This window comes from Melozone crissalis, unplaced genomic scaffold (genome assembly GCF_028551555.1).
Source record: "Melozone crissalis strain CALT ecotype California unplaced genomic scaffold, PUWL_Pcris_2 ptg000009l_1, whole genome shotgun sequence".
In the NCBI taxonomy this organism is placed as follows: domain Eukaryota; kingdom Metazoa; phylum Chordata; class Aves; order Passeriformes; family Passerellidae; genus Melozone; species Melozone crissalis.
In genome coordinates this window covers 2,861,169-2,871,856 of record NW_026535787.1, presented here as the reverse complement: position 1 = coordinate 2,871,856, position 10,688 = coordinate 2,861,169, and the positions used below count along the sequence as shown (strand labels likewise).

The following is a 10,688-nucleotide window of genomic DNA, read 5'->3' as shown; positions in this document are numbered from 1 at the left end:
GAAAGCCTCCGGCCTTGCCCCTGCTTTCTGAGGACGGCGCGAAGCCGCTTAGCGGCAGCGTGGGCAGCATGACCCGCCTGTAGCCAGGGCCAGGGCGTGCGCCTATGCTGCCGGTGGTGCTGGTGAGCTGCCAGCGTGCGGGCCCTGTACTCGGGGCCCGTGTCAGGACCTTGGCGGCACCCTTTGTCCCCAGGAGCAGCCCCACCCAGGTCCCTGTAAGCAGGGCTGGGGAGGCTCCTTTAGCCAGGCAACAGGAACGAGCGCTCCCGGGCCCTTGCCAGGGGGCGGCTTGCAGAAGTGCTGTGCCGCAGGGCACGCTCCCGCCTTTGGCCCTGCTTCGGGCTGGCGCCACATGGCTGGCGGCCTCCTACAGGAGGCTCCCGGGGCTCTGCAGACGGCCGTGTTGCCGTGCTGCGCTGCGGCCGGGCTCCGGCCTGTCCCTAAGTGGGGCGCAGGCCGGAGCCTGTCCTCCGTATGCTTGCTGGGGGGTGCCGGGCAGCGGGGGGCGGCCCCGTAAGTGGGGTTCTGTGCGTCCCCTGGCCTCGGCGGGCGGTTGGAGGGACCCCCTGTAATCAGGCGGGTGTGCCTGGCCCCGGCCTTTCAGAGGCGTGGGGCCAGGAGTCACGGGGCCGGGCGTGTGCCCTCCCTGTCCTCGGGGCTGGGCTGGCGGCCCCTCGGCTTTAGGCCGTGAGCTGGACTGCCTGACTCTAAAGTCAGGTTCCTGTTGCCTTGGGGAAGGCCGAGCTCTGCGGCTCCCTGGGTGTGGACCGGCCTGTAAGCAGGCTGCGGGTCTGGGAGCCTTTGTGCTCCCTTCAGCTGGCAGCCTGTGTGGGGCGCCCTCCCCGTTAGTGGGGAGCGCCCCGCAGCTGGAGAGAGAAGGAGCCTCCATAGGCCTTGGGGACCAGAGCGGCCCTGTAAGTGGGGGCCAGTGCTCTGGAGTCCCGGGCACTTTTTAGTCCAGGCAGCGGCTTGAGCCCTCTGTAAGCAGGGGTGCAGCCTCTTGGCCGCTGCCTCACGTGCCCAGCTTCATTTGCCCAGAGGGCCCGGCTCCCAGCACGGCGGGGGACTGCGCCGGACGTCGCGACGGTGAGTCCAGCTGAAGTTGGAGGCTTTTGGGCGGCTGGGGGGCTGCGTGGGTGGTGGCACGAGGATCTGGCTGTGGGGCTGTTGGGTGGCGGTTCCCTTGGGCAGCTGGAGCTCCTCAGGCCTGACTGTGTCCTCGTCGATGTTTGTAGAAGCCGTGGGACAGCGAGGCAAGAGCGAGCCGCAGGAGCGGCGTCTTCGTGCTCAAGAGTGGAACGGCGAGGCAAGAACGAGCCGCAGGAGCGGCGTCTTCGTGCTCAAGAGTGGAACGGCGAGGCAAGAACGAGCCGCAGGAGCGGCGTCTTCGTGCTCAAGAGTGGAACGGCGAGGCAAGAGCGAGCCGCAGGAGGGCGGCGTCTTCGTGCTCAAGAGTGGAACGGCGAGGCAAGAGCGAGCTGCAGGAGCGGCGGCTTTGAGCCCAGGAGCGGAGCAGCAAGGTAAGAGCAGCATCTTGGAGCTGATGTGTGAGGGTTTTGGGCGGCCGAAAGGATCTGCGGGTGGCTGGTTGGGGATGTCCCTGTGGGGCTGTTGGGTGGCGGTTCCCTGCGGGCACAGGGCCTGGAGCTTCTCAGGCCTGAGTGTGTCGCCGTGCATTGGCAGAAGCCGTGGGACGACGAGGCAAGAGCGACAGCGTCTTCAAGAGCAGAACGGCGAGGCAAGAGCGAGCGGCAGGAGCCGAAGAGGGACGCGAGGGGCCCTCTGGGCAAAGGGCTTTTCCAGGCCAGGGCACTTTGAGGGTGCCGCGGCTGTATTGGCGCTGGGCGACCTCCCTGTGTGCAGGGCTGGTCTTTGCTGCGGTTGGGCCTTTTGCCCTTGTGCTCCTTTGGCTGCCTGGAGAGAGGGGCAACCCTGTAAAGGAGGGTGAGAGCCCCTGTCTCCGCACCGCAGGAGAGAAACGGAGCTCTCCCGGCCCCCAGCCCAGCTACCCTGTAAGCAGGGCAGGGCTTTTCCCCAGCCCCGGCAGCTTTCTGCCTGCTGCTGGCCCCTGGCCAGCGTGACCCCCTGTACTCGGGGCGTGTCACAGCCCGTGGCCCTGGTGCCAGTCCTGAAGCGCTTCAGCGCTCGTCGAGGCCCCTGTGGCCTCCTCTCAGTGCACGGGCAGGTCTGACGCTTTGCTCTCCCGCTCAGCAGTAGCAATGGCTCCCTAGATTAGGCTGGCTGCACAGAACTTGCTCCCTCTTCTGGGACTGTCTCCCCCTCCCCTGTCTCCCCCTCCCCTGTCTTCCCCTTAGTTGGTGTGAGTGAGGAAGTGTGTTTGTCCTTTAGAAACAGAGTAGTAGAGTAGCTTAGACTTCCCAGGAGGGAAAGAGGAGCTCTGTGCAGCCACAGGCGGGTGCCCAAAATGCACGGGTGGAGAAAGCCTCCGGCCTTGCCCCTGCTTTCTGAGGACGGCGCGAAGCCGCTTAGCGGCAGCGTGGGCAGCATGACCCGCCTGTAGCCAGGGCCAGGGCGTGCGCCTATGCTGCCGGTGGTGCTGGTGAGCTGCCAGCGTGCGGGCCCTGTACTCGGGGCCCGTGTCAGGACCTTGGCGGCACCCTTTGTCCCCAGGAGCAGCCCCACCCAGGTCCCTGTAAGCAGGGCTGGGGAGGCTCCTTTAGCCAGGCAACAGGAACGAGCGCTCCCGGGCCCTTGCCAGGGGGCGGCTTGCAGAAGTGCTGTGCCGCAGGGCACGCTCCCGCCTTTGGCCCTGCTTCGGGCTGGCGCCACATGGCTGGCGGCCTCCTACAGGAGGCTCCCGGGGCTCTGCAGACGGCCGTGTTGCCGTGCTGCGCTGCGGCCGGGCTCCGGCCTGTCCCTAAGTGGGGCGCAGGCCGGAGCCTGTCCTCCGTATGCTTGCTGGGGGGTGCCGGGCAGCGGGGGGCGGCCCCGTAAGTGGGGTTCTGTGCGTCCCCTGGCCTCGGCGGGCGGTTGGAGGGACCCCCTGTAATCAGGCGGGTGTGCCTGGCCCCGGCCTTTCAGAGGCGTGGGGCCAGGAGTCACGGGGCCGGGCGTGTGCCCTCCCTGTCCTCGGGGCTGGGCTGGCGGCCCCTCGGCTTTAGGCCGTGAGCTGGACTGCCTGACTCTAAAGTCAGGTTCCTGTTGCCTTGGGGAAGGCCGAGCTCTGCGGCTCCCTGGGTGTGGACCGGCCTGTAAGCAGGCTGCGGGTCTGGGAGCCTTTGTGCTCCCTTCAGCTGGCAGCCTGTGTGGGGCGCCCTCCCCGTTAGTGGGGAGCGCCCCGCAGCTGGAGAGAGAAGGAGCCTCCATAGGCCTTGGGGACCAGAGCGGCCCTGTAAGTGGGGGCCAGTGCTCTGGAGTCCCGGGCACTTTTTAGTCCAGGCAGCGGCTTGAGCCCTCTGTAAGCAGGGGTGCAGCCTCTTGGCCGCTGCCTCGCGTGCCCAGCTTCATTTGCCCAGAGGGCCCGGCTCCCAGCACGGCGGGGGACTGCGCCGGACGTCGCGACGGTGAGTCCAGCTGAAGTTGGAGGCTTTTGGGCGGCTGGGGGGCTGCGTGGGTGGTGGCACGAGGATCTGGCTGTGGGGCTGTTGGGTGGCGGTTCCCTTGGGCAGCTGGAGCTCCTCAGGCCTGACTGTGTCCTCGTCGATGTTTGTAGAAGCCGTGGGACAGCGAGGCAAGAGCGAGCCGCAGGAGCGGCGTCTTCGTGCTCAAGAGTGGAACGGCGAGGCAAGAACGAGCCGCAGGAGCGGCGTCTTCGTGCTCAAGAGTGGAACGGCGAGGCAAGAACGAGCCGCAGGAGCGGCGTCTTCGTGCTCAAGAGTGGAACGGCGAGGCAAGAGCGAGCCGCAGGAGGGCGGCGTCTTCGTGCTCAAGAGTGGAACGGCGAGGCAAGAGCGAGCTGCAGGAGCGGCGGCTTTGAGCCCAGGAGCGGAGCAGCAAGGTAAGAGCAGCATCTTGGAGCTGATGTGTGAGGGTTTTGGGCGGCCGAAAGGATCTGCGGGTGGCTGGTTGGGGATGTCCCTGTGGGGCTGTTGGGTGGCGGTTCCCTGCGGGCACAGGGCCTGGAGCTTCTCAGGCCTGAGTGTGTCGCCGTGCATTGGCAGAAGCCGTGGGACGACGAGGCAAGAGCGACAGCGTCTTCAAGAGCAGAACGGCGAGGCAAGAGCGAGCGGCAGGAGCCGAAGAGGGACGCGAGGGGCCCTCTGGGCAAAGGGCTTTTCCAGGCCAGGGCACTTTGAGGGTGCCGCGGCTGTATTGGCGCTGGGCGACCTCCCTGTGTGCAGGGCTGGTCTTTGCTGCGGTTGGGCCTTTTGCCCTTGTGCTCCTTTGGCTGCCTGGAGAGAGGGGCAACCCTGTAAAGGAGGGTGAGAGCCCCTGTCTCCGCACCGCAGGAGAGAAACGGAGCTCTCCCGGCCCCCAGCCCAGCTACCCTGTAAGCAGGGCAGGGCTTTTCCCCAGCCCCGGCAGCTTTCTGCCTGCTGCTGGCCCCTGGCCAGCGTGACCCCCTGTACTCGGGGCGTGTCACAGCCCGTGGCCCTGGTGCCAGTCCTGAAGCGCTTCAGCGCTCGTCGCGGCCCCTGTGGCCTCCTCTCAGTGCACGGGCAGGTCTGACGCTTTCCTCTCCCGCTCAGCGGTAGCAATGGCTCCCTAGATTAGGCTGGCTGCACAGAACTTGCTCCCTCTTCTGGGACTGTCTCCCCCTCCCCTGTCTCCCCCTCCCCTGTCTTCCCCTTAGTTGGTGTGAGTGAGGAAGTGTGTTTGTCCTTTAGAAACAGAGTAGTAGAGTAGCTTAGACTTCCCAGGAGGGAAAGAGGAGCTCTGTGCAGCCACAGGCGGGTGCCCAAAATGCACGGGTGGAGAAAGCCTCCGGCCTTGCCCCTGCTTTCTGAGGACGGCGCGAAGCCGCTTAGCGGCAGCGTGGGCAGCATGACCCGCCTGTAGCCAGGGCCAGGGCGTGCGCCTATGCTGCCGGTGGTGCTGGTGAGCTGCCAGCGTGCGGGCCCTGTACTCGGGGCCCGTGTCAGGACCTTGGCGGCACCCTTTGTCCCCAGGAGCAGCCCCACCCAGGTCCCTGTAAGCAGGGCTGGGGGGGCTCCTTTAGCCAGGCAACAGGAACGAGCGCTCCCGGGCCCTTGCCAGGGGGCGGCTTGCAGAAGTGCTATGCCGCAGGGCACGCTCCCGCCTTTGGCCCTGCTTCGGGCTGGCGCCACATGGCTGGCGGCCTCCTACAGGAGGCTCCCGGGGCTCTGCAGACGGCCGTGTTGCCGTGCTGCGCTGCGGCCGGGCTCCGGCCTGTCCCTAAGTGGGGCGCAGGCCGGAGCCTGTGCTCCGTATGCTTGCTGGGGGGTGCCGGGCAGCGGGGGGCGGCCCCGTAAGTGGGGTTCTGTGCGTCCCCTGGCCTCGGCGGGCGGTTGGAGGGACCCCCTGTAATCAGGCGGGTGTGCCTGGCCCCGGCCTTTCAGAGGCGTGGGGCCAGGAGTCACGGGGCCGGGCGTGTGCCCTCCCTGTCCTCGGGGCTGGGCTGGCGGCCCCTCGGCTTTAGGCCGTGAGCTGGACTGCCTGACTCTAAAGTCAGGTTCCTGTTGCCTTGGGGAAGGCCGAGCTCTGCGGCTCCCTGGGTGTGGACCGGCCTGTAAGCAGGCTGCGGGTCTGGGAGCCTTTGTGCTCCCTTCAGCTGGCAGCCTGTGTGGGGCGCCCTCCCCGTTAGTGGGGAGCGCCCCGCAGCTGGAGAGAGAAGGAGCCTCCATAGGCCTTGGGGACCAGAGCGGCCCTGTAAGTGGGGGCCAGTGCTCTGGAGTCCCGGGCACTTTTTAGTCCAGGCAGCGGCTTGAGCCCTCTGTAAGCAGGGGTGCAGCCTCTTGGCCGCTGCCTCGCGTGCCCAGCTTCATTTGCCCAGAGGGCCCGGCTCCCAGCACGGCGGGGCACTGCGCCGGACGTCGCGACGGTGAGTCCAGCTGAAGTTGGAGGCTTTTGGGCGGCTGGGGGGCTGCGTGGGTGGTGGCACGAGGATCTGGCTGTGGGGCTGTTGGGTGGTGGTTCCCTTTCGGCAGGCGGTGTGGACATTATTCCCTTTTGTCGTCGATGTTTGCAGAAGAATTTGTGGGAATCTAAGGTACGTGTCTCTGCGTTACTTCTGGTTGATTTTTTGCTTGTTGGCTTTGTGTGTAATGCTGGCAATGTTTAGAGCCTTCGCTTAAACTTTTGCCGGAATTGAGCTTTTTGGCTTTTGGTGTGCTGTTTGGGCAGCCTTGGATCTTGTCTACGAATCCAAGACTCTAGGAAAAATAAACGGAATAACTGTGCAAAATAAATGTCCTTTTTGCCTTTAACATTCTGGTGTTGCAGTTGGCTTTCTGGTCGCCATTTCTGGGTTTGGGGTAACATATGGATGAGCAACAGAGATTGTGTAGCACTGGCGCCAGGACATTTACAGGATTTCCAGCTTCTGAACTTACGTTTGAAGCACCGCAGTCCAGTTTGGAAATGCATTGAGGAAGCTTTGGGAAAAAGCTTGTTGTGTGCAGAAAATTTGTTAGACTTTATTTCTTTTAATCTGCATCTGTACAGAAGGTTGTTCTTTCACATGATTAAATCTGAGTAGTTTCAGCATATATTGTTTTGTCTTGTTGAGTTCTTTTATTTTATGGGCTCAAGTTCCTATTTCATTTATGCAGAAGACAATCCTTCTCCTGCCTGTATGTGTGGTTTTGTCTTTACAAATCCTCCGTTCAAAATTTAGTAGGTTTTTTCCCAAGTGGTCAGAGTCTGAGAGGTGAAGGTCTTTTTTCTTAAGTTTAGACAAATAGTCTGTGCTGAGCTCTTCTCCTCTTGCTGGGAAGGCGCCGTGGCCGGCAAGTAGAATATAAGATTGGGACTAGCGACATTAGAAAAGCAAATGCAGTGGTGTTTACAGTTGGGTCAAAGTTAAGCTCTTTAATGGCAGGCACGAGTGTACTCTGCTCTAAACAAAAGAAGTTTTTCCCTTCTCTTTTCCTCTCTTCCTTTTCAGATAAATTTCTTTTGTTTTTCGATATCTTGTTTTAAGGGTAATGTACTGTGTGAAGGCTTTTTCATTTTTAACACACAAGTGCTCTGATAACTTTCCAAACCTGGATCATTTAAGTTAGAGTTAAGGTAAGCCCGGTTCCTTACAGCAATGCCTGTGGTTGTTCCTAAATTAAAAGTTCTCAATCTAAATACCTTTGTTTTTTGTCATCTTTGGCCCGATATATTCAGTTTTTTGCACATAGCATCAGTGCTGCATTTTTTTTTAAAAGTATTGTTGTTTTTCACATTTGTCAATGCATGGCAAGTTTTCCACTACATGGTCAGAGCAGAACACAGTGGAAAAGCAATATGGTTTCTTAACGTTTGGTGTGCCCGGAAGATTTCACTTGGAGTAAGTTCAGGAGTTTTTGCCACTGAGCTTGGACCTAGAGCTGAATCCCCAGGTCGCCAACTTGTTTTGATTTACAGTTGTCTTGCAGGTCTGAATGGGCACATGAATTAATAGAGAATGCTAGTCTACTATTAGATCTCAGTAGGATTTAGTAAGAACTACCCAGTAAGTTTCTCAAGAATAAAGTTCTTTTTGGAAGACTCAAAACCTGGGAGATATTTTCTCTCGTTATGTGTGTAGTCTGAGATAGCACAGCAGACATAAATAAAAGCCTCTTTGAACAGTGGACACAGAAGCATAATTCAAAAGTCGGACAGCAGCAGAGATTGGCATATGTTGAGTTTCAGGTTGAAACATGGAGTGTGTAGGGGAATGATTTGTGCATGCATCGTTAAAACAATGATGTTATTGTTTCTGAAAAATGCACTGCCTTCAGAAATTGCTTCATTTTCCCAGGATTTCAGTGGTATAACACAAACAGCAAAAAGCATTAAATATACTGGCAGTATAGGATGAAAAATGTGTGTTCCCATGTTTAAGTGCATTCCATAACACACCCAGACTTTTCCTATTCAAAATACATCTTTATCCTCGAGGCCACTTTTAAGAGTGCATGATCCAAAAAAAAAGCCAAAAAGAAAACCACACACCTGTGACCTCTCTGTGCTGATGCTTAGGTTTATAGTGTTAATTTGTGTTCATGCCGTGTCACAAAGCTAAGTGAGGAGTGGCAGTACTGTTATAAAAGCAAACATCTTTCAATATCATGTGGAGGTTGGTTGAAACTTGTCTGTGGAGCGCTGGGCTCTGACCAGCTGATAAAAGTGCGTCGATCCAGTCAAAATCAATGTGGTACAAAATGTGAAGTGGGAGGAGTAAAGTGAACACCGCCTTCAGCCTCCTGGCTTCTCCTATCCCTGGGTACTTAGGTGTAGGCTAAGGCCTGCCCAGTTTGCATTCAGCTGCCAGAGCCCTCCTTCAGGCCATTTTTTTCATGTTAAAATCAGCTGGCAAACTGCAAACACTGTAATTGCTGGGGTGGAGCTGGAGAGATGCTCCTTAGCAGATCTCTAATAGCTAGACACTCTCTCAAAATGAGGGAAATTTCAGGCCCTACCAAAGCCATATTTGCTGGAGTGTCTTTGTGCTCCCAGCTTGGCACGGAGCAGCCTCTCTGAAGGATGCCAGGACTGGAGCCTTTCCCTGGCTTTTGTATACATTGCAAACAAGAGCACAGTGTTTACTTCACTTTCTGCTGGTCCCTGCAGGGAGAGTTAAACACAAAAAGTGCCAAAGCTGCTGAGTTCCACATAAAACAGCAGGGAAAGGATGAGAGGCTGCAGGGGAAGCAGCAGTCGGAAGTGGGCAAAGCAGCCCAGATAAAGCTTCCTGAGGTGGAGTCACTCAGTGATACCCAAGGGCAGGAGCACCCCACCTCTGATTTCCTCCACAAGAACACGTTTTTTGTGCTCATGGACTGAGAAATCCCATTAACTTTTTCAGGCTGAGTAATTTTTCTTACTTATAAGCCTTTGAAAATCTTTGACATGTTTCCACTCTTAAAAAGATTCAGCTATCTTAATTAATTAATGAATTAGTCTTTGAGAGCACTGTTGGAGAATGACCTTACAGCACAGAAATCCAAGTAGCTTCTGGTTTGCATCTAGAAAATCTGCATGCTCTGGGCCTCTCTTCCCTTCTTTATAAATCTGGCAGAAAAGACCAGAAAAATCATGCTGAATTCCATGAGCCTTTTAAAGTGGATTCTATTCTTGTTCATGGAGGTTTTAATGTTCTTTTGGAAGTGATTTGGAGTTTGGGTCAAACCTTTGCCTTTGGGTCAATTTTTTGACGACATAACTATTTCTAGTTAGCATCCATTACAAGTATTAGTTTTGAAATGCAAAGAGAAACAGAGGGAGCGAAATGAATTCATTTCATTTCAGACTCTTGCATTCCTGACCTGATGTACAAGGTTTAGGTACTGAATGGGTCTACCCACCCCAGTTCTTTCTCACTTCAGTGGCACCTAAACAAAAACTGTGGTTTGGGCAGGAAAAGAAGAAAATATCTTGGTGGCTGAATTCTCCAAGGGGGTGTTCAAAATTATTCAGAATTATTTCTCCTTGACCAAGCATAGTTACAGAATTATCTCCTATAAAGGTTTTTTAATTTTGATTTTTGAAAGATTTTTTCAAGCTTTTCTCTTCCCCTTTCCCCAGTCTAACAAGGGTTTTGATCTTTCTAACTGGAAACATGAGTTACAAATTTGATTTCTCAAACTGATGCTTTACAAGGATGTGTGTCATCTCTCATGTCCATTATTTCAGAGTAGTTTACAGAGAATTCAATGAACAAAATATCCATCATTATTTGAGCTTTTATCCTGGACGTTTTCTGACCATGGGATAAGATAAGCATTTTTCCTTTTATCCCTTATGGACAAATTCCTGCAAAATAAATGCTCCTAAATCTGCCTAAGTTCTCAGGGCCATCACAGCAATACAAGGTGCCTCTAATTTTCCTTCTAAACAGCTCATCAGATGTTCCAGCAGCTGTCCTGAAATGCCCTGACCATGGAGATAATAGTTTTATCAGAGTGAGGACATGGTTCCATCTGCTTCTCTCATGCTGATTTACAGAACTGGAAATGTTTCTGTTCTTCCATTTTTCCTCTCAGTGACTACCACACCTATTATTAGAAGGTAGGTTTCTGGGCAATTTTCCCCCATTGTTCAAGGGCAATGAAACAGCAGGAAAGCAAAGTTACTCTGTTCTATGTCCTACTGCTTATCTGTCCAAAGATTCTGATGGCAAAACACTGTTAAAAATTGTGCAGCGTGTAACACTGGACAATGAGAATTCAGAACATTGCGTAGAAAATATAGGTTCGCCAAGCAAATCCACCTGTAAAACACTAGGTAAGTTACCTGTCAAATTCAGAATTCTGTCACGTGGTTTTCATGTTCTGTTGCATCTATTCAAAGTTTGTGATTGCAGTCTTTGACTACAAAGTAACCTTCAGCTGCACCAGGGGAGGTTCAGGTTGGGTAAGAGGGAGATTTTCTTCACTGAAAGTGTGATCAGGCATCAGAAGGGGCTGCCCAGGAATGTGGTGGAGCCACTTCCCTGGAAGGTAAGAAACCTCTGGATGTGGCACTTGGTGCTCTGGTTTAGTTATGTGGTGCTGTCTGGTCAAAGTTTGGACACAATGATTTTGGAGGTCTTTTTCTACCCTAATGATTCTGTGGTAGGTGGTTCTCCTGCTCTC

At 55.9% G+C, this 10,688-nt stretch overlaps 1 protein-coding gene across 1 annotated transcript; it reads right to left on the bottom strand.

Moving 5' to 3' along the window:
- Window positions 1–3,390: 3,390 nt before the first annotated feature.
- LOC128933299 (skin secretory protein xP2-like) lies at window positions 3,391–5,765 on the bottom strand. Its single transcript, XM_054270227.1, has 3 exons — window positions 5,248–5,765; window positions 4,114–4,352; window positions 3,391–3,602 (listed from the first exon to the last, which is right to left on the bottom strand). Exons 1-3 carry the CDS (start codon window positions 5,763–5,765, stop codon window positions 3,391–3,393), a joined length of 969 nt encoding a protein of 322 aa, XP_054126202.1.
- Window positions 5,766–10,688: the final 4,923 nt, after the last annotated feature.

Excerpts from the sequence above, each read along its gene's own strand:
- LOC128933299 (XM_054270227.1), bottom strand. The coding sequence starts at position 5,765 with ATGGAGGCTCCTTCTCTCTCCAGCTGCGGGGCGCTCCCCACTAACGGG. Across the intron at positions 4,353-5,247 it reads CAGAGCCCCGGGAGCCTCCT|GCAGCCAAAGGAGCACAAGG; the intron begins GTAGGAGGCCGC and ends CCCTCTCTCCAG. Across the intron at positions 3,603-4,113 it reads GTCCCACGGCTTCTGCCAAT|CCCCACAGCCAGATCCTCGT; the intron begins GCACGGCGACAC and ends GCCACCCAACAG.